Source organism: Desmodus rotundus, chromosome 3 (assembly GCF_022682495.2).
Source record: "Desmodus rotundus isolate HL8 chromosome 3, HLdesRot8A.1, whole genome shotgun sequence".
Classification (NCBI taxonomy): Eukaryota; Metazoa; Chordata; class Mammalia; order Chiroptera; family Phyllostomidae; genus Desmodus; species Desmodus rotundus.
In genome coordinates, this window is record NC_071389.1 from 93,383,010 (window position 1) to 93,405,859 (window position 22,850).

Sequence of the window (22,850 nt, forward strand, 5' to 3'; positions counted from 1 at the left end):
GTTCTTTCTTATTAGGGAAGGAGATACGTATGTGATTACAGTAAAGAATGGCCAGTGTTGTACTGTAGACACAGCAAGTACAAACTTAAGTCCTTGGCTAAAGTTTTCAAGAAATACAATTCATAATGTTTCTAACAACATGATTTTCACTTTAGCTCTTATTCCACTAGGGTGATAGAAACTCAATCTCAATTAGCTTTGGATCTCTCCCCTTTCCTTGAGTTGGTACTAAATATAGCACTGCTCCTGTGGTGCCCAGGAGTGTGGTGGAGGGAGACAATGGGGAGGGCCAGTCTGGTCCTCAATATGGTGTCCACTCAGATACAAGCCAGGAGGCCACCACTCAGTCTTATAGTCATTGGCCCTCCCAGGTTACTATGGAGTTATCCTTCAGTCTTATCTATTTGCTCCTTTGTAAGTTGTGCTTCCTCACTGTTCTTTCCAACAAACTTTTCTCAGGTTTTCTCTCTCTCCCCTCCCACCAGCAATTCAAAGGTTCTTTCTGGGAGGCAGAAGATAGATAGTTCTTTATCAGGGAACTGCTGAAATTGATGCACTCATTTCTTCTCATTCTCTTTCTCCAGTTATGAGAATCTTTGTCTAGTCTGGGGTGGGAGGCCAGAGGAGTGAAAGGGTTTACCTTCATTAAATTCTGGATTCTTTGAGTCCTCTATATCTTTGGAAGAAAAAAAGACAGGAGCAGACAGCTGGATTATATTCTTTCTGACCTGTAGCAGTGAACAATAATAGCCTGACTACTTGGAAGTGAGCAAAGGGGAGAGTCTCAACAGTGGGGAACATCTTTTTCAATATTTCAACATTATTCTTCATGGATTCAAACAGAGGGTACAAATGAGAAAGCTCCTGACCTAGGGTGGGAGGTGAAGAAATGCTTTCATGTGATGTCAGAGCTAAGATGTAGTGGAGAAAAGAGTGTTAGCCAGGTGATCAGATGGCCGCAGAAGTATATAGGACAGAGAAAAGAGGGGCTTTTGGGCCTGGCAGTAGTTCAGTAGGATTAGAGAGTAAAGTTGATGAGGGAAGTGACAAGAGATGAAGGTAGAGGTTTCAGATGCAATGCTGATTTTCCTCCAGATAAAGATTATTATGGAAACCTGACCCAGGAGGAGAGAAAATTAGAGGAAAAGGATGCTATGTTTGCTGAGGTGATTCTCTTTAAAACCACCCTTGTGCCTATGGGAAAAGGACAAAAAATGAGAATTGTAATTTACCCAAAGAAGAGAAACAACAGCTTTTAGGGATAATAAAATGCCCATAATTTGAACTCCACAGATCATACACTTTTGACCATTCACTCAAATACTGGGATAAAATGAACTTTACAGTAGAGTATGCCAGACAGATGGTCTAAACAAGGATGATGAAGGCCCCTCTGGCATGCTAGGAATTCTCTAAGGACAGCCATCTGCCAACATGTTGCTAGCTTGGCAGAAGTAGGGGTCACTCAAAGGAGTACCTGGTTTTCCAGGTACCTATAATACCCTGTAACTTGTCACTCTCCAGTAATATATCTATCTTTCTGAGTTCATTTTGGTATAGCTTGTCCTAGAAAAAAATGAGATATTATGACCTCTGGAATTTCTTTCCGGAGAGATGATGTAGAATTGATAATGTGTTTTTTCTGACATAGATAAGCATTATCAGGGCACTTTATATAGAAGTATTTCTTTGTCAATATAGTACTTGCTTTAAGGAAACTGAATCCATACAGTCAAAATTCCACTCTGTAAAAAGAGAGGTTTATAAACATTGGTACCTGAAGAAGGTGTAAAATTACTTAAGAACATGTTGAATGGCTAAAAATACCTCTGAAATGCTCTTTTAGATATAAAGAGTTGATATAGTACTTGAAAAATACTTGCTTACATATACTGACTCAAGTCCACCCATACTTGCTAAGTAGATAAAGCCCCTAAAAGCAGTATGATACTTTATTTTCCTATTGTTTCTATTTAGTTACCACTTTGCAAATTCAAAATTATTCTAACCTAATATTCTGGGGCTCCTAGAAATGTAGTCTGGGGCAAACTACAAACATTTCTGACAACTCCAAGCAATCTTCTGCTGCAAGAATTTGACCAGCACAAGATGCAGCCCTCTCTTCCTAGTGTTCCCTCCAGACTACCAAGTAGTTGATAGAGCTGATGGGCTAGGTCACATAGGAGAGAGGGCAATCCATAGACTGAGAAAGGTGGGTCCCATGTCAAGCTGAACAGACATGAGTTAACAGCAGACAGAGGGGAACCAGAGATCACAAGGGATTCCATTTCATGTGGGTGTTCTTTCCCACACACAGTTTTATAGTACATGTTACATTCAAGATACCTGTTAAACTATATCTTCTCCTCTTTAACAACAAGGACAAAATCAAAGGAGCTGTAATGTAAAAGGAACATTAACATGATTTCCTTGGGTTTACCAGACCTGTTAAGGGAGAGTAGGGAGAGGAAAGAAAGGATGTTCACTACTTACCTTAGATGTTTTTTCTGTGGGCTGGAGGAACCACCCAACTCTAGGACAAGATTTACATTTTTTAATAAACAAGCTAAACACTTTGAGATCTGATTTTAAGGACACATATAACAACCAGGAAGGAAGCAGGCTGCTAGAGCAACCTTGCTAAAAAAAAAAAAAAAAAAAAAAGCAACAGAAGGAGGAAGTATTTATAAAGCTATCAAGATGAGTGTTTAATAACATACACACACATAGTCCATAACATTACTTTTTTAAAAAGTCTTTATTTATCAACTACCTAAAATACCACATAATCACAAATATCAATCTGAGTTAAAAAGCAATTTACAACAACATTGTGACACGATTATGTACAACCATTGTCTAAGGAATGATTACCCCAGTGCTCAAAACACCCTTGCCCAGGAGGCTTGGCAACAAGATAGAACCAACACAGCACTGGATTGAATCAGAGGAGCTGCCTGGTCCTACCCACCCATAAAGCGGGAGTGCAAGATAGTGAGCCCTGTTACCTTTGAGATCTCTTCCACCCCAAAAAGTCTAAAGTAAAATATGAGTTTCTGTTGGAGGAGGATTGGACTCTTAGCCTTTTCTTATCTTTTCTACATCTCCTCTCTGTTTTCTTCCACTTTAGCTATACTTCATATACTTGCTTTCCTTAAAGCGATGGAAATAAATGCCATGAAAACTGACCTTCACTACATTCATCATGGAAAAACTATTCAACAACAAGGGGTGAACAAGATACACATAAATGAATATGGATCAATTTCAAAGGTGGGGGTGTGAAAAAAGTGAGTTGCAAATATAGCTGGTAGGACAGCCCCAATGGAACATTTATGAGTCTATTTAAATTCTGCATCAGGGCTGTCATACCATCTGCGAGCTACAAACTATTTAGGGAGACATAAAATAAAAACATAGCCCTTAAAGAAGCTCATGGCTTTCAGAAAAACGTTCACCTGTGGAGAAAGGGGAGAACTGTGATCTAAGAGGAATGAAAGGGGATTTGAACTGTGTCTGGATTTTTACTAAAAAATAACCGGTAAACCCCAAAGTAATTTTAGACCTTTACTGGTGCAAGAGTAGGCCTTCTCTCGAGATGCCTACAAGTCTACTGCTCAGCTTGTCAGACAGAAGCTCCTAAAAGACCCTGCACCAAGACTCCCAGAGCTGTTCCTACTCTGGGGGGTTCCATGCAGTGATGGGGGAAGAAAATCTTGTTCACACCTTAGCCCAATGCACACCTTCTAAACACAAACCTAGGCACACCTGTGCTTAGGTGATTACCACACTGTTGTGCCCCTTATTCCATGGTCAGATTGTAAATTTTCTCTCTCAGTGGGGCAGTCTCTTCCTAGCTCAAACACAGTAGTCTTGCTGGGTTCTCTATAGGGTGACTAACTGTCCTGTTTTGTCCAGGGATGGAGGGGACTCCCAGCTTTCTGTTAAAAATGAGTTGGTCATCCTGGTTCTCGAGTGTTCCAGAAGGCATCAATTACTGCCCATGCTTTTACTAAACTTCAAGAACAAGAAATATATTGAATAACAATAAAAAATAAATTTAAAAAAATATTTTAAAAAAAGAACAAGAAATATGCCAAGAAAATGTACCTTTGAGAGAATTATTTTTCCCTGGATCCAAAGCTTTTTGGCATAACAAGTACCTAAACTCTTTTACAGCACCTTTCATTGAGAACAAAGTAGTTTATTCTAGTTTGCTAGTCTCATTATATCCAGTCAAGGAATGAAGTAGCCATTCCTTTCCAAAGTCCTGAGACAACTATTGGGATTCTTCACCCTAAATATTTTATAATTGTTTCATTCACTAGACACACTCTGGATCCCTCAAAATTAAAAAAGTTAACATAATTGAGTGCAATAATGAGAAAGGTGGGGGATGGTCAAAGCCAACATTTTCCAGAAAATGTAACTCCCATGTTAAAGCAGATTAATATTAAGAGAGAGAGAGAGAGAGAGAGAGAGAAAAGAAAGAAGAAGAAAAGAATTCAAACAGCAATGGAAATCAAGCATGTACTTGGAGAATTAAGAAGATGTATCCCTGGGACAGACCCCGGAGAACCTTTCTGAAGTTCAGGTTAAATGTTCTGCAGTGAAGGGCCGCACACCAGGGCCTGTGTCACAGTGGTTCCTTTTGTGTCTTCATTTACCCCTTAGAGTAATATACCCCAAAATACTTTGCATCTATAAGATGTATAAATTACTGCAGTTCATGAGAAATACAATCTGCTGTTCAAACGTAGCCATTCTGGCTAGCTGATAAAATGCCTTAATTGATTACATTGTGGTGGAATTCTACAACAATGCCTCTAAAAAGAATGAGGTAAGTCTGTATTGTTAGGTTAAAAGAACACTGCACAAGAGTGGGTGTAAGAGGATTCCATGATATTTTTTAAGTTTATGTAGATTGGTAGAAAACTGAAATGTGTCGGAAGAGTAAGTCAAACTCTTCCTTTGGATACTTCTAGGGAGGAGGATTAGCTCTTTTATACTGTTTACATTTTCTGTAGTTACTATGAATTATATTATTATTAAAAACTTCTTTTAAAAATGAAGAAAATGATGTGACTTTCCAATGCTTCATTGCTCACCAAAATGGATAACTGCTATAATTTTTCTAATGCAGGGATATGTACAGTTTGTTGAATAAACTAAAAAATACAGATTTGAATAAGAGTGGCATATATTGGAGAACTATCAAGTCTTCTGCCGAGCCTGAAAGTAATAGCAGTTATTTTGTAGTATGACAAAAATATCGGTTACTAACATCACACTTTAAATATGTGTATGCAAAAACAAATAACAAATATGTGTTTGAGTTTACTTAAGCAAGTTGAGATCTTAATGAGTCTATAAAAAGATGTATTTGGAGAAAGCCCAGTAATATTAAGGCCCTGTCAAACCATTATTTGCATGAGGAAGCATATAATATACAAAATAAGCAAAAACAGCCCACTGAGTCTGCAGTTATGCAATTCGTGAAATCCTGTCATCATCTTTCCTAACAGAGTTCACCAACTCAAAAAGCACTGGCTCCTTCTTTTTAGTGTTGTCATGGATAACTCACTGATAGCCAAACAAAACAAACAGGATAAGAGGGGAAATGTCACTGAGTTTCAAAAATACATCTTTTGTACTTGGATTGTTGATCTGTCTTTTTTTTCTTTTTTAAGAAAAAAAAAGCTTAAGCAAAAATTTCTATCCAATAAGACAAAAAGAGAATCAAAAAAGTCTTAATCAATTATTACTAGATTGTTGGACAGATGAAAATGTAGTACTCAAGTGGATCTGGCTCTAAAGGTAAGGGGAACAAAAGCAAAAATAAAAAAAAATAGGACTACCTCAAACTAAAAAGCTTCTGCACAGTGAAGGAAAGCACCTTCAAAATGAAAAGGCAACTTACTAAATGGGAGAAGAGATTCGCAAATCATACATCTGACAGGGGGTTAATAGCAAGAATATATGAAGAACTCATGCAACTCAACAACACAAAAATGAGCAACCTCACTTAAAAAATGGGCAGAGAATCTGAATAGACATTTTTCCAAAGATATACAGATGACCAAAAGGTACAAGAAAAGATGTTCATCACTAATTATTAGAGAAATGCAAATTAAAGCACAATGAGACACCACCTCCCACTGTTAGAATGGCTATTATCAAAAAAACAAGAAATATAAAGTGTTGGTAAGGATGCGGAGAAAAGGGAACCTTCGTACCCTTTTTTCCTGGGAATGTAAAGTGGTGCAGCCACTATGGGAAACAGTATGAAGATTCCTCATAAAATTAAGAGTAAAACTACCACATAACCCAGCAATTCCACTTCTATGTATTTATCTGAAGAATATGAAAACACTAATTTGAAAAGACACATGCTCCTTATGTTCACCACAGCATTATTTACAACTGCCAAGAAATGGAAACAACCTAAGTGTCCATCAGTAAATGAATGGATAAAGAAGGTGTGCATATATACAAGGAAATATTATTTGCCATAAAAAAGATGAAATCATACTATTGATGATAACATGGATGAACCCTGAGGATATCATGCTAAGTGAAATAAGTCAGATAGAGAACAACATATGCCATATCATTTCATTCATATGTGAAATCTGAAAACAAAAACTAACTGAACCAAACAAAACAAACTTCTAGACACAGAGAACAGATTGGTGGGTACCAGAAAGGAAAGGGGTTGGGGGCAGGTGAAATGGGTGATGGGGTTCAATAGCATGATGAAAGATGGTAATTAGACTTTTGGGGGTGATCATTCACTTTGTAGTGCATACAGATGTCATATTATAATGTTGTATACCTAAAGCTCTAAAAATCATAAAACGTATTGTAGCAATTTTACCTGGATTGAAAAAAAATACTACTCATGGGTAGCCCTAATGCTTTTTGGCTCAGGAAAATAACAACAGAGTCTACCAAATGGTTTCCAAGAGCACCCCAAGAGGGAAAGCAAACAGGGCAGTGAAAGGCAGGGCTTAGGAGCCTACCTGGGGGTGAGACCCAGGCAAGGAGGTGAGATGAGCCACCCCACAGCTGGAAGCACTGTGGCCCAACCTCAGTTGAAGATTTCGTTTCCTTCTATAAGCAAGCATTTTCTACAAGAATATCTCCTACAAGTGGTAATCCATTTCTTTTGTGGGCAGAGTAGCCTCAAATGGAGATTTTACTTCCCTGAGAAACAGTACAACACTTCACCGCTTTCATCACTCTAATTAGTGGTCAATACTGAAATACAAGTTCTCTCAGTCTTTAAGCAAGAAATTATCCACATCAAATAAAAGATAGCATTTAAGCAAATGTAAACACAACCTTTGGTTAAATTTCACAGTTATCATCAATGATGACAATCTACAGAAGACCCTAAAGACTGTCCTTCCTTTTGGAAAAAGCTCATCTGTGAATTAGATGGAGCTGATTTTCTATACACATTCTTGCTGAGATTCTCCTCAAGTGTTGAACTGAAGCTCCAATTCCCAAGTTTATCAAAATAAAAAGAGGGGGTTCAATCAGCTATTGTTGTTAAAGTCAGATATTTACAATGAAACAAAATCACTTGACATTTTCATTCTTGAATAGAAGAGTGGCGAATAGATCTGTGATAATCCTCCGGACTGCTAATGTGTTCAGGCAAATCATAGCTCCTTAGGAAATGTCCACTGTTTTGTTGAGCAAAATAATATAGTTGTCTGGCTAGTAGAGGTTCAACCTTTAATGAGATTTTAAGAACATATTACTAAGATATTCTTTTTACTATCTTACCAAGATATTCTTTTTACCATCTTGCAATTGGATCATTATTAAATAACTCAACATATGTAAGGGTATAGTAAAGTTAAGTCCAAAGTTAGGTACTGTAACACCTCAAAAATTTTACACTGGGAGCCTTCTGAAGAACTGATTTTTGTTAGTCTTTCCATATACCCACCTTTAAACAGAATCTACTTAATTCTGGGTTTCAACTGAAATTAAAGTTAAAGCTGATACTTTTAAATCATCTGTTGCTGAAAATTTACATTTAACTGAGACTGAAACAAATCAGGTAAAATGACCAAATTGAAAGGAAATTTGAGGTAATATTTAGTGTAATTTAGGCCAATACATTTATTTTTCCATTTCTGTTTGACAGGGATGAGGGGGTTCATCCTGAACAGTTTACAATTCCAGGATGACCTAGATAATCTGTATGCTTCTAAACCAAAGAGAAAAGAAAAAGAAGCAAAAGAAACAACAAAACTGCTATTGTGGAAAATAAAATTTAATTGATCCCAAATTCATCTAGCTTGATTATTATTGTGGATTGCATTCACCAAAAGAATTTTAACTTTCAGCTCTTCCTGAATTTACAACATCTAAGAAAATTAAATGCTTTCAGTTAACTGTGCTATTAAATTGAGCCTCTATATTATTTGATATGTAGCAACTTAAGAGTAACTTAGAAAAAGTACCTGGAATAAATTAAATCTGTAATAAAAAGAATAGACACTCCTGGGTGCACACACACCTATTTCCCTTTTCTGCACCACACAGGGTGATTTCAGGGGTCCTTGCCTGGGAAACCCATCCTTGCCTGACTTATAGGAGACAGGGTGCATTCAAAAACACTTAAAGTAGAATCGGTGATTTGGGAGTTTATCACCAGCTTCCTAAATGTTATTTATCAATGTCAAGTTTATTTAGTCATTTAACAATCCCAGTTGTTAACAAGATTCCATCAATGATTTTATCAATCATTGGAGCAGATTCATGAGAAAAGTCTGAAGTTTATGGGATTATATTTTTGTTTGTTGGGTTGGTTTTTGATTTTACAATCAAGACAGAGGACTGCATGTTAAATATTGGATAGTGTTTTATTTTATGTTTCAATAAGAAACATCAGAACTAAAATGTGACCTGAATTTTCACATTATTGGGTATGATTTTTTACCTTTGCTACTCATTATCTGGGCCCATTCATAACCCTTGAAGGTAAGTACCAAAGTTTTCAAATTCAAAAGTCCTAGGTATTCAAAAGTCTTTTCTGTGGCAGATTAATGCTGAATGTTGTCTATATAAACTTTTTTCTTTCTTTTTTAATGAAAAAATGTGTTTACTTGACATAGTCAAACCTAGCTTAAATTCTGCTGCAGAACATTACAATGGTCTGATCTACTTGCATTCCTTGAAAGATTTAGCTTTCTCCAAATAACACATGGCTCTTGGTTCCTGATAATTATAATTTTTAAAAAATCTAGAAATAAAAGAGAATTTGGGAAACATTTGAAGGACCTACAAAATACAGAAGTCAATAAACAGCTTCCATTTGGGAAAAAAAAAAAAAAACTTCTCCATCAAATGAAAATCAGAGAGCATTTCAAAAGTAATATTAAATGTGGAAAATTTTAAAGGGCAACTTTTAGCATCAATCCTTTTAAATCCTTATAAAATGAGAATATGGCAATTTTCTTGAAAAATAAAAAAGATGCAACAGATGCAGGCCATGATTGGAGGCTGCCTCCTGTTTCTGATGAGTATATTTCCAGGGTTGGGAATAGGATGAGGGTCTCCGGGCTGCACTCCCTGCATCACTCACTGGATTGCAATTCCTCCCTCACTATTTTCCCAAGTCATTTGACATTTACTTTTCATTTGAGAGGTCTCTAAATGGAAGCCTGCTCTTGATGAAGAACAGGGAGACAACCATTTAAATGTGACTGAATACTCACATGAGCAGTGATGAGTTTCCTTTGCCTCTGGGGATCTGGAAACTCCTCCCCGAAGCATAGCGTTATCTGGAATCTTGGCAGGGGTCGTCCATGGTGAGCGAAGGCTTGCAACTCTGGAGAAACCCCACAAGAAAAAAGAAAAGAAAAGATGTTCAGAACCTTCATCATTGAGCACATCAGGTTAAAACAGGAAGCAAGAGCTCTATGTTGATTCTGAAGACAACAGTAGAAATGAGCACTCTTTATTTCTCTTAAGTGGGGTTTTTAACCTGTAGACCCCAGATGGAAAACTGCATGTACACGTACATACATGTGCTTTTGCTGAGCAGGCTCTTGGCCTCACTTGATTCTTCAAGAGGAATACGCCTTGCAGATTAAGAAGCTTGCTTTGCAGTATTGGGCCCATGAGGATGCAAAAGGTAGCAGAAAGGAGTGAAGGAGGAAGAAAAAGGAAAATATATGTAGTAGCTATGTTGAAGCAAAATAATAATTTATACAAAGAAGAAATTATCTATTAAAAACATCAGAATTTTATGACTTGTCCCAGGATTACTTTAAAACCTCTTCTCAAAACTGCTGAGCCTTCATAATCCCATATCTGTTACCTAGGACCTCTATGTGACTCAGGCCCCACAGAAAATGCTTGATGTTATCTCTGAGACTGAGTGCCAATATGGGCAGCTACATCCCATTTGGCACTAAGCCCAAACTGTGTGACTTTGGGTGGACTTCTCGCCTGTCTTCTAGGACAGAAAATGATTTGAGATGAGAAGGGTAATGATGAAGCAAGAGGGGTCCCCACATTTGTGGATGTACAGAGCCTGAAGCCACCACTCTTACCCTAAGGGTGCAAAACAGAGAATGGAGCACTGTTGGAAAGATGTGTTCAACCCCTCACCCACATTCAAGATAACTCATGCCTCTAGCTGCTCCTCTTTCCACTAGACTCAAATGTCATTTCCACAAAAGAAACATGCTTACACAGTTTCTGCTACAACTTCTGTGGAACAGCACCCAGTTGCATCTTTATCAGATCCACACCCTCGAGCTCTGCCTTTGGGGGCTGTCCCTAGCAGTCTGCAAATCCTGAATGGGTAGATAGCAAAGATTTCCACTGTTCTCTTCAACTGAAGAGAAGTTTCTAGCTAACTCACTGGACCATTTGACTTCCTGCTTTTTTTTCTTCCAGAATTCAAATCAAACCTAACTGACTTAGTCAGAATGTATAAAAGTCATTTACACTACGGAGGTCTGGCTACACCTACACAAGCTAATCAGAATGGCGAGTTGGTATAATTCTCTGAAAAAACCATGCCTCAGACGCTTGATAACATGAGAACCTCTGTGATTAGGCAGAGCTGGTCCACACAGCTACAGTTTTTAAGCTTACATGTCCCTCCTTGCACCTCAGTGACCACTGCAAGATAAGAGTTTACTGTGGACAAAAAGTACAGTTCTTGGTTACAGAAGAAGGGAAAAAGAAAACAAAACAACTCTTGCTCACAGAGAAATACTAAGTTTTAGGCAAGTGAATTCATAGCTTGAGGATGCTGGTAGCTGGCATGTCATGCCTGCCTGCCTGCCTGCTTCTTGCCTGTATCCACCTCTTAGTTCAGTGTGCCTCAAAGAAGAATTCATACCTAGTTAGAATGAGCAGTCTGCTTTCCTAAAAAATGCACTGTGAGAGAAACTCAGAGAAACAAGTGCTATCTCCCTGGGGTGCCTTAATTAAAGCCCTAACCCTGTGGTAGCTCCTGGATCCAAAGAGACCAAGATCCACAGTCTTTGAGGAGATCCAAACCAGAAAGGCTCTTTCAGACTCCACTGCAGAATAGAAGGAACAGATGGGGCAGCCCTCAGTGCCTCGGGGCCACTCGCAGAACCCTATCATGATCACCATGCTGAGCCCCAGGACAGACAGAACAGTCACAACACTTGCTTAGAGGCAATTCTTCAGCTCAGTTAGGGAGGGGCACTCAGACCTATATGGCTTTCTCACCAGTGGCGCTGCCTTGGGGAACCAGGGATTCAGTTCTCCCTCTTCTTGTCACACCTCTGGGGAAGGGTTAGTCATCTAGGGAGATATTTGTTTGGGGGCACCAAAAGAGATTTTGAATGAGCATAAGCAAATTTGGGCAACTTAACCCCAAAAGGCTGAGCAAATGTCAATGGTGCCAGAGCACAGAGGTGTTTCATATTTTTATTTCAAAAGAACTGAATTAAGATGCACATTTGGGGAAAGGAGAGGCACAAGAAGACCCAAAGACATAAGGTGTTTCTAAAGGCAGCACTTGAAAAAATAAGTTATGGGTAAGGTAGAGAAAGAATTGGCAGTTATCTGGCAGGTTGGAACAGCTTTCTGCCTCCAAAAGAGGCAGCATCAATATCAATTTCTACATGAGCACTTGGGATGAAGTGGTTTCATCTCAATAATAATGTAGCCAGTGGTTTCACAAAAACCAGCTCAGGGATAATTTAATTGCCATGAACTCAAAACTAGGAAAACAAAACTTTACTGGTTCTGAAAAATATGATTTGAAACACACATACCATAGAGATAGCTTAAAGCCTTCTCATAATTTTCCCTTTGAAAAATCAGTTCAACACACTCTAATCCATGGCCCACCTATGGGAGGGCATCTGCATAAGGATGACACATCTCATAACCAAGAATGGTAATGATATATTTCTAACAGTTACAATTTTCCTAAGAACCTTGAAAGACCTGAAACATCAGCAGATATGTCTGCTGAGATCACACTGCCTATAAAGTGTGAATTGGATTACTAGGTGACTATTTGTGGAATTCCAGAAGTTCAAGTCATCAGCCTGAACCACAGTCCCCCCTGAGCAATCCCCCTCCTCTTCATACCCTTCTGCTGATGGAGAGGAGCAGGTGGTAAAAGGAGAGGTGAGATGTGAAACAAACAAGAAGCTTATTCTGGGATCATACCCGGTGGGTTCAGGGGTTAACAGAAAGAAGAACCCTGTCTAGCTGGAGTAACGTGTTGTTTTTGACCACTGTGATAGACACACCGTCACCACCTTTATTCTCTTTCTGTAAGGCTTATGGTATGAGGCACTCAATTCTAATCGATAATTAGGTATATTACCTGATAAAAATTGCTGTGTGTCAAATAGTTTGCAGGTCTGGTCTCTCTCCAGTTTGTTGGGCCGGTCGCTGCACAGTGCCAAGGGTCCGTCCCAGTAGATCCTACTCTGACACAGTCTTTTGGCATAAAGCCCATCGGGGGCCATCCAGAGGACCACTCCCCTTTCTAGGTGGCTCAGCAGTTTCTCGATGTTTTTCCTCTGACCATTGTCCTCTGGGTAGGGGAAGAGGACCTGGTCCAGGTTACTGGCATCGTAGGTGTGTCCATGGGAGATCCGACAGCCTTCGGGGCTGGCCGTGGTCAACTCTTTCACTAGGATTTCCCGGTAATACAAGCAGATGTGGAGGCGGCAGTCTGCAAACAGAACATTTGGGGTCAGTGCTAAGGGACCGAGACACATTGCATGCCCAGCAGGATGCCAGCCTATCAGCCCGAACAAAGAATATTTGTTGACACACTGATACCCCAACTTGCTCTGTGGAAAGTAAAACGTTCCACGGTCACGAAGTCTGTCACATGCTGCACACCCTTCTCCCCTTCCTGGAGGTTCCCAGACAATGAGAGACATTGGACAAGTCCCACAGGACATCAATTTGATGTTGTCTAACTCAGCATTTTCCAAATTTATGGGACCATGGGTTTTGAGAGGGTGGGGGAGCAAAACTTGCATTAGTTTTCTGCAAAGTAGGTTTCACGTGTATTAGAAAGCACTACTGTTAAGAACTTCCTATGTCATTTTTTGGCGTGTGATGATGCTAGTAGTGGTGATGTCTAAAATACTAAATCATGTGCCACTGAACAAAAATTCATCTTTAAGCATGGCAATCAGTTTCTATTTTGGAGAAAGTAAACCCTAAGTTTAATTTTTACTAGCAAAAAGAAAAAAGAGCATAATGATGTTTCAGGGGAAAAAACAAGTATGTCCACAAATCTGAAACTACCCTAAAATATCAATATGATGCCATGAGGTTAAAAATACATATATATGAAAGTCTCAAGAAGGCTAAACACTAAGGCATTAACAGTGGTGATCTCTGGGTGGTGGGAATGTGATGTTTATTTTTCATTAGTTTTTCCACTTTGTATGAACTACTTGTATAATAAAATTAATCCATGTGGAAAGAAATGAATCAATGAGAGAAATGTTGTGAGAGTAAAGTCTGCTGAAATCCCACTAGACCATGTGTTTAAGTCTGAAAATAACTCTAAAACAATGCTTTATAAAACATTAAACAGGATGAATTTATTTATGCAATTTTGATCATTTCAGAACATTCTTTAAAATATGACTCACAGACTGAAAAGACCAAGATAGATTTGCAAAGGGCCCTTAACTGAAATGCAAAAAAGCTTCCTATTAGTAACTTCAGGGGACTTAACAAGGGATGGAAATGGCAGTTCTCTAATAAATGCACTCAATTAATCTGTATTATTCATGCCCAAAACAGAAACCCACAAAACCCTCTTATTTTTCAATGGTAGGTTTGTAGACTGTGTTAATTCTCCACTTCAATTTCTGCTGTTGTAAACACTGGCTGGGAGCAGCTTGGATGGCACAACGTGATGAGAGTGGGCGTTGGCCATTAGAGGTGACTTGCAGGGCAGGTTTCATTTCATTTAATGTCACCAGAAATCAGGAGGCCACAGTGATACAAATAGCTGTTTATTTCCTACTTTTCAGACACTCACACAAGTTTTAGGAGTTCAAGAAAGGGTTTGAAATTTGCTCAAAGCAAACACAAGACTTTCTGCTTGGAAAATCTCCTCCCCTCCACTACTCAGGAGGCTCTCAGAAGGGGAGGCAGCAGCCTCATTCTGAACTTTGGAATCAAAAAGAACTAAATCATAAAATTCCAGCTCCCCTCAGAGCCAGAAAGGTACCCAAAATCCTTGTCTCCCTGAAACCTTGAGAATTTAGGTTATTTTTTTTTTGTCACTGATTTTTAAAGAAGTGAGGTTGGGTTGGGGGGACGCAAGAGGATCCAGAAGCTTAAGCTTTTCATTTTTAACATAAATACAAATCCCATTCTTAAACAATCCAACACATTATCTAAGAAATAAATATATACTCATCATATATTCTTAGTACACCTGAGGTGCCTTCCTTAAAATAGGTAAGATCAAGGTGCCAGGATTCTTTTAGAAGTGAAACTTTAAATATCAGACCTAAACTATTTTTTTTTTTTTGCAAGACATATCAAAGTTCAAAGAAAGACCACAATACTCACACAAAGGCAATGAACGCAAAGCAGCCAGAACTAATGTCTCTAGGACACTGGTGAGAAAGACCTGTGTGTGGCTAAACCTGGAAGAGTGATCAGCTTTTCACAATGAGAAACCCTGATGCTGTTTTCTAAGAAATTATACTACATTGTGAAGGTGTTAGCTGAAGAGGGGCCCTAGGTAAATGAAATGGAATGTTTGCATATTCTTGGAAATTCAGATAAATGCCACTGGAGAACTTAAAATGACTCAACCAGGACATAGAATTGAATCAGAATCATAGTGGGCTTCTCAGTGCTAACTTTGCTAATGCTGTTTCTCATTTACAGAGGTGGAGAGTTCAATGTGTCCACACACATCCAGGTACCAGCTAGAGGAGTGAGTGCCCACAGGCTGTGCTCACCAACTGCCCCATCAACTCTACCCAAAAGTGAGGGTGAACTCTGCAGACACAGGCCACCTGTGGGTGCCTCCAGACCGTACGCCACACTCACCTGAGAGGGCCAAGGCTTCGGCAGACCTTATGCTTGGCTCTATGGGGATTCCAGAGGCCTGGGACTCAGGCGGGGCACAAGCATAAAAGGTTCCTGTCACCTGGCAACCTGTATTTGCAAATAAAAGTCAGAGTTCATCCACACATAGAGAGGCCTGCAACAAACCCAGGAATCCTCTCGGGCCATGGGCTGGCCCTCCAGAGCTGACCACAGGCTCTCTCAACCAGCAAAGACAAACTGAAAGTCCTATGGGAAGAACCAAATTTGGAGGAGGAAGGAGCCTTTTCACAGCTTTGGAAGGAAACTCAGAACTCTCTCTGTAATCCTTCCTTCCTTCCTTCCTTCCTTCCTTCCTTCCTTCCTTCTTTCTTCTTTCCTTTCTTTTTCTTTCTTACTCAATACCTCCATCACCACACATAATTACCATTTTTGTGTGTGTGTTGAAAATATTTAAGATCTACTCTCTTAGCAACTTTTAATATCAAATATCTTACAGTATTTTAACTATAGTCACCATGCTGTACATTGGATCTCCAGAACATATTCATCTTATAATTGGGAGATTGTACACTTTGACCAGCATCCCTCCATAACTGTTAACACGGAAACCGAGACTCAAAGAAATGGAGTGATTCGCCCTGTTCACAGCAGAACTGTGAGCTCAGGTCCACAAGAGTTCTTAGGCCAAAGAGCCCAGTTAAAACCTTGCACTATTTTTAATGACACCTAATACTTCAAAATATGTCTGCCTATTCCACCTTTTTTGCACAGTTCTAGGCATTGTCTCTTTACTGGAATTATTAGTTTAGTAGAGCCATATGCACTGGACATGGGTCTGAATTTATGAAACAATTTTAATGTTCATTAATTTCCCCACTGTGATATGGAAAACCAACATTTGCTATAAATTATTCCTAAGAAGCTAGTAAAACTGAATTATGAGTTCTTTTGTAAACATGTTACTCAACAGAAACCTTAAATAATGGTGTACTTCTTCAATACCATAATCCAACAGCGACTGGAACATGACTAGAAAAAAGGGAACTGACCAGATAGTCCTAGAACATACAAAAGAATCTATATGTTGACCCTTCTCAGGATTTCTATTTAAATAACTAACTCAAGAATTCTAAAATCATGTGTTATGCTGTACTGAACATACCATTTGAAATTTTCTTTTCCCTTAACTAATTAGTGCTTCTGCTGCAAGATCTCCTCTTGAAGTATGGGGAACCCGTACAGGCATGGACCCACATCTAATCCAGAGTGGTCCAAAACCAGCACTACATACCCTGTGGAAACTTTTTATTTTTTTTAATTGTATTTATTCATTCCTCCGATTATCACCTCTAATCCCAAGAATGACTACAATGAGCACACCATTGTTCAAGAGAAATATACCGGCTCAGTAATCTCCTGGTGTCCCTGTGGAGGGGGAAGGCTTGGGCACAGCTGTAGTAAACCCACTTGACAGATATGTAGACAGGAACAGATTAGCGAAATGTTGTGGCTCTCAGCCCACATGAAGGGACAATCCAGGAGGGAAGTTTACTAAATTCTACTATTTTTTCCCAAGGATTAAAAATAAAGCTTAAGATTATTCAACAAGGTGGGAAAATGTTAACCTGTTGAACAGATAATTAAAAAAAAACATAGCTAAGCAGTTTGACATCTGACATTCCCTATCCTAAGGGGAAGGCTGGGCTTTGGAGTTAGCAGATCCGAAGTGGAACACCAGCTTCACTCTCCTAGAGCACATTTTGTGAGCTCGCCTCTGTAAAAATACAGCTGTTTTTAGCTGCTTGAAATGATCTTTGTCATGTTTAAATAAGATTCACATAAGGTAGCTACAAGAATAGGTCCTGACACGTGGTAGGCCCAGTGTTAGGCCCTGGCATCCTTCCTCTGAGGACCTTACCATCCCACCGGAGAGAAAAACTCTCCTTCTCTGCCTGTGAAGTCTTTTCCAGCAGTCCTGATAAGGGAAAAGACTTGTGGTCCTGCCCCAAAGAACAGATCAGGAGAGACCAAGGCCCTTTGGCCAGGTTTGCTCTGCCGGGTCAGTGGCAGCTACAGGAACCAGCCCCAGCGCAGTCCTTTACCATTTTCACAAGCTGGGCCTTGCCAGTGGTGGCTTCGGGGTCCAAATGTCACAGGACATTGATAGGGGATTTCAGGGTGGGGCTGGTCAGGGACGTACTCCCTCCAGGTTCGGTCATGGGGTGGCATCATGTAATTATGAACCTGCTAAAGAGATGAAAGCAACCAGATCAGCAAAGACAGTTTGTTGGCATTGGGAAATGGGAGCAGATTCTTTCATATCCTCCCAAATTCCTCAGGCAATCTATTCATTGGCTGCAGGCCAATCATTTTATCATCTGAACGACTCTGGAGTGAATGGCTCAACACTCTAGGTGAAAAATAGCCATAAAGAATCAAAATAAGCACAATGGAGATAGTGTTGTAAAGTAATGATTTATGTAAAGCTTCATCATATGGTTAAACCTGGCACCAAAAGTACTGTGAGGAAATTAGCCTTCTTTCCCCTACCAAAGTGAATACAACAGAGCTGTAATTCACATCAGAAAAGTCCAAAGAGATCAGCTGCCCTGTGGTTTCACATGATATAAAGTACTACTTCCAAAATCTTCAACTGCCACAATAGGTCTGTTTCCCAGAAGATTTTAGAATCAGTAGTAGAAGTTTATACCAACAGGCAGACACACCAACTCCTCCCCTACTTAAAACCAACACTGATAGCAACACCAGGTTGAAAGTGGGACACTCATTCAATGAACAGGGATTTGGTTGGGTTGTTTGACTAAGAGCAAGAACAGTTTTTTGTTTGGGTTCGTGTATTTTTTTTCCCAGCCTTCCCTTATAGAAGTTGTGCTTCCTACCATACCTGAGCTGGGAGTGAGGTGTAAGTCGTCGTCATGGTGTAGGGGTGGCTCATGGTCATCTGTGGGTCCTCTAGGGTGAGCTGCTTTGCTCCTATGTGTTTTTGCAAACGGAAATGGCACAGTGTGAAAAAGGAACTGATATAACTAAGCATCAAATCTTAGAAAAATATCTGAGGATTTAATTCTTAGAATGTATAATAGTGTTGACAAATTCTAAGACATTTTTTCAGCCATTCTTTTGGGCAATTATTTGTTCATTCTATTAAGCTGATTTCTACAAAGTCCGGCTGTATGTGAATGCACCTGTGTGGACAGAAAGGGCCCCACCAGCAAAATATTCTGCAAATAAGGTCACCTGTAGGGTTTGTTTAAAATGCAGATTCCTGGGCTCTACTCTGACACAATGTCAGAATCTTAGAAAGAGGGAATCTGAATTTTAATAAGCAGCCCAGCTGACCATAGTACACTTTAAAAGTTGACATTTTTATTTCTATAAATAGTAGCAATATGTGGATGAATGTGTGCTTCCCTTCTACAAAAAGTTAATCATGGAAGACTGATAGATAAACAAAGCTTTGAACAAGTTTTCCACTTTCTGTTGGGGAATTGGGCCCATAACTTAGTAGAATTAACTGGAAAACACACACATGTGCACACACATGTGCACACAAGCAGGTGGAAGCTGAGAAAGTACCCTACACTATACCATAAGAGTTTCAACTAATGACCCAGAGAACTTGGACAGTGAACCTCCTGGGCCTGAACATGAGGCAGATGGCAGGCAGGCTATGAAAAAACAAAAATAGAAAACTGAACTTTAGAATGAAATTAAGGTGTTACAAGTGTCTGACTGCCAATATTCTGTGGCCCCAAATCAGGAAGTCCCACCTTTTTTGGCTCCCTCAGGAACAATCCTGTATACTTTGTAGGGGTCTGAGATGTCCAGCTGGCTTCTCTCAACCAGTTCCTCAAAATCGTTGCTCTTGTTCAAAGCACACCGCAAACGTGTCTTCCAGGTAGGAGGGTCTGGCTTGTCGATGCCTTCTCTGAATTTCCCTTTAAATAGTGCCCAAGCCTGGTGAGAAAGAAGAGGAGAAAAAGTTAAAATACAGATCTTTTAAAAAAGAATCTGGGAATTGTATTTCTAAAGAAAAGAATGATGCTTCAGTGCCTCAAATTTACACTGGCGCTCAAAATGTAAGACAAACATGCCAGTTATCTTCTATGTACAGCACTGGTCTCTATCATTGCTGAGTTGAAGACAAGTGGTTTGGATAGTCTCTAAGCATTTGTGAAAGGTAGGTAAGATGTAAAGGAGCCCTGGGGAAGGACCTACTCACCAAGTTTCTGAAGCATGGTTGATTATAACTAGGGACAGAGCTGTGGGATGAGCTTCTCCCATGGAGCACATCTGGTCTGTCAGACAATCTGAGGTATTCTGAGAGCAAATTCCCTGAGGAAGTCCCCTACGCCTGCTCTGCCCACAGGTGGTGGGGCTGAGCCCTAATATACAGTTCACTGAGTAAACTCCTCTAGGGGAAAACAGCCATGAGGGAAGCTCACACACAGACAGAAAGATCCAGAGAGAGGCTCAAAACAGAGATCCTGGAGGGAGGGGGATAGAGGAGGAGAAAGAGAAAGAGAGAAACCCAAAAGGCTGGAGGACGGGGCTGGGGTTTTTGAGAGAGACAGAAACCTAGAGAAAATTCCAGAGGGATACTTAGAAACAGGGAGTCAAACAGAAGCAGAGAGATAGAGAGGGAGAAACACGGATGGAAGGGTCCAAAAAGAGGTGCAATGAGAGAGAGCCTGCACCAGAGACATTGAACCAAAGGAAAACATTTCTCAGAGAGAGACAAATAGTGAAAACATAGGGAAACATAGAGTGAAAGAGGCAGAAAAACAGGCTGACTCCAGCACACCCATGGGGGCTCACAGAGACAGAGAGGCAAAGAGAGACAAAAGTTAATCAGCGGAGGCAAGGAAGGGTCCAGGGGTACAGATGGAGGCTCAATGGAAACAGAAATCCACAAAATTACAACCGCGGACACTCAAGGCAGTGTCCTGAGATGGGTGACCTGCTCTGATCAAACCAACAGGTACTCCCCTGCTACTGGAAGTTTCTGACTCCCTCGGTGCTGCTCATACCACACATTCGGGATCCGACTTGGTCCTCTCGATTTTCGAATTCACTAGAGAAGCTGAAACTTCCCTCCTCTCGAGGCTTCTGTCCTTAGACACCTGATGCTCCCTGGCTGCCAGGCCCGCCCACCCGGGACCACCCTTTCCAGTGGGTCCTGTGCCTGTAACCACCCCCCGCGCCCCCCCCCCCCCCCCCCCCCCCCGTGAGAACAACCGGGCCGGCGCACCGAGCACGGACTCAGCTCACTGCAGAGTGGATTCGGGACCCATAGGACTCTCTGGGGCCCTCCCCCATCCAGACCGCGGGCTCCCCCCACGTGCGTGTAACCTTGAAGAGGGCCGCGTCCTCCTCGCGGTTGTAGTCCTGCTTGCCCGCGTGCTTCCAGGGGATGCGGAAGATGCTCTTCTCCTCGTTCTCCCACACCAGCCCTGGGTACTTGCTGCTGTCGATCTGGTCGATCAGCCACTGGCGGAGCTTCCCGTTGCCGCAGCTCACAGAGCTCATGCCGAACTCTCCACCTCGGCTGCCACCACCCTCCAGGTTCATGCCCAGCACGCCGACTGCCGCCCTCTCGCGCCCAGGATCTGCCTCCAGCACTCACTCTGCGCTGCAGGGGAAAGGAAGGCCGCCCTTAAGCACCGCAGCACAGCGCTCAGGGTACCCTGTCCCACACCGCCCTGGCCAAAGAGGACGAGGCCCGGAGTCTGGAGGCAGAGAGGCGCGCGGTAAGTGGAGTCATCAAAGTTAATTGAGAGAAGACACCTTCTCAGTTCGTCCCCTTGGCGTGCACAATTCTGTCTCCCCCCGAGCGCGCCCTCAGCGGAATCTATTTTTCTACCCCATCCTCTAGATTCTCCATTCTTCTTAAGCACTCCACAGCCCAGACACACAACTTTAGCCTTTGTACACAGTCATCGAGCCTCCACCCTTCTTGGCACCCTGTTTGCACTCACTCGTAGTTCTTGCTCCTCTTTGCCCATCCCGAATCTATCGTCAGTCCATTTGCCCCCACAGTCAGTTTCCACTCTTGCCTATTCCCCATTTCACACTCCTGTGGTGCCCCTCGCGCGCCAATTTTGCACGCGGGCTAGCCTCGTTCCAGGTGCTCAGCACCCACCAACTCGTCTCAGGGCCTTCTCCCTCACCAGAACTCTTCGTCTCAAGAATAGCCCTGAGCCCTCGACAAAGAGCAAGGATCAACTAGGCTCTGAGGGCAACAAACGGCAGTGGCCTGGCTTTTGGCAAGGAGCGCAGCCAAGCAGCGAGAGAGAATGATGGCGCGTGTAGTGTCAGCCCGACCCTGGAGGCCTGCGAAGGAGAGCCGCAGTGGAGAGTGCGAGTGACCGGGAAGGACTAGGGTTGGGGCGGCAGAGCGCAGGCCCCGAGTACCCCAAATTTGGAGCTCCTCCTCCTCCAACACCAACCAGGGAAACGCGCGCGGGAGGCCGCGGTGGGTTTTGGACCCTTAAGAAGGAGCAGAAGGGGCCTCAGAAATAAGGGGCTCTCCCCTGCAGGGAAGACTGCCGCCCCGTGTGCGTGCCTTCGATGGCCCCGTCTAGGACACTCCTGAGGACCTAACAATCTTGTTCTCCCATCTGGTCCAGCGGGTGCCTCCGCCCTGTCCCGGCGGCGCTGGACCGCCCGGAAGAGTGGTCGGGACACTGGAGCAGGGTGAGCCGATGGAGATGTTCGGGTAGTGCCCCGAGGGCCCTCCACAGAGCCCGCACAAAAGCCTTGGGACCTGAGCACACAGGGTGGGGGTTCGGACTCCCACCAGAGGAGCGTACTTTCTCCCGGCTCCGAAGCTGGGGTCTCTGGTGCTGCCTTCGAGATTGTCCCAGGGACCTCGGGCCTCTCGCTCAGGGTTCTCTGTCGTGCCAGCCTCACATCTGTGCTCCAGCCCGACCCCAGGTCTTACCTTGCCCCGAACTAGGAGCTGAGGGCAGCAGTGGGTCCCAAGTTCAAGTCGTGAAACTGAGACTCAGAGGTGAGAAAGAGGAACTTTAAGAGCTTAAAAGCCGCGCTGGGGCGGAGCCTAGGTCGGGGCGGGGCTGACTGTGCCTGAGAGGGGCGGGGAAGGAGCGCTGGGAGCTGAGAGCCAGGACTGGCCAGCGAGTCCGGGGCCAAGGGTTCGGGGGCGCCCGCACACGACGGTCGGCGGCGCTAGGCGGGAGACTCCGGCTCCCTCCGCCACCCTCTTCCCTTTACTTGCGTTGGGAACGCACGACCTCGACGGC

The 22,850-nt window shown here is 42.1% G+C and overlaps 1 protein-coding gene across 3 annotated transcripts; it reads right to left on the reverse strand.

Moving 5' to 3' along the window:
- Positions 1-2,739: 2,739 nt before the first annotated feature.
- On the reverse strand, positions 2,740-22,591 carry IRF4 (interferon regulatory factor 4). Of its 3 annotated transcripts, none has more exons than XM_045189124.2 (9): positions 22,532-22,591; positions 20,941-21,220; positions 19,359-19,545; positions 18,473-18,561; positions 17,670-17,811; positions 15,568-15,675; positions 12,851-13,204; positions 9,738-9,850; positions 2,740-7,741 (listed from the first exon to the last, which is right to left on the reverse strand). In XM_045189124.2, exons 2-9 carry the CDS (start codon positions 21,157-21,159, stop codon positions 7,598-7,600), a joined length of 1,356 nt encoding a protein of 451 aa, XP_045045059.1. In that variant the 5' UTR covers positions 21,160-21,220; positions 22,532-22,591; the 3' UTR covers positions 2,740-7,597. The 3 variants fall into 3 exon arrangements, with proteins under 3 accessions (XP_045045059.1, XP_024408170.1, XP_045045060.1); XM_024552402.3 differs by having other exon boundaries at positions 17,670-17,814; XM_045189125.2 differs by lacking the exon at positions 15,568-15,675 and having other exon boundaries at positions 17,670-17,814.
- Positions 22,592-22,850: the final 259 nt, after the last annotated feature.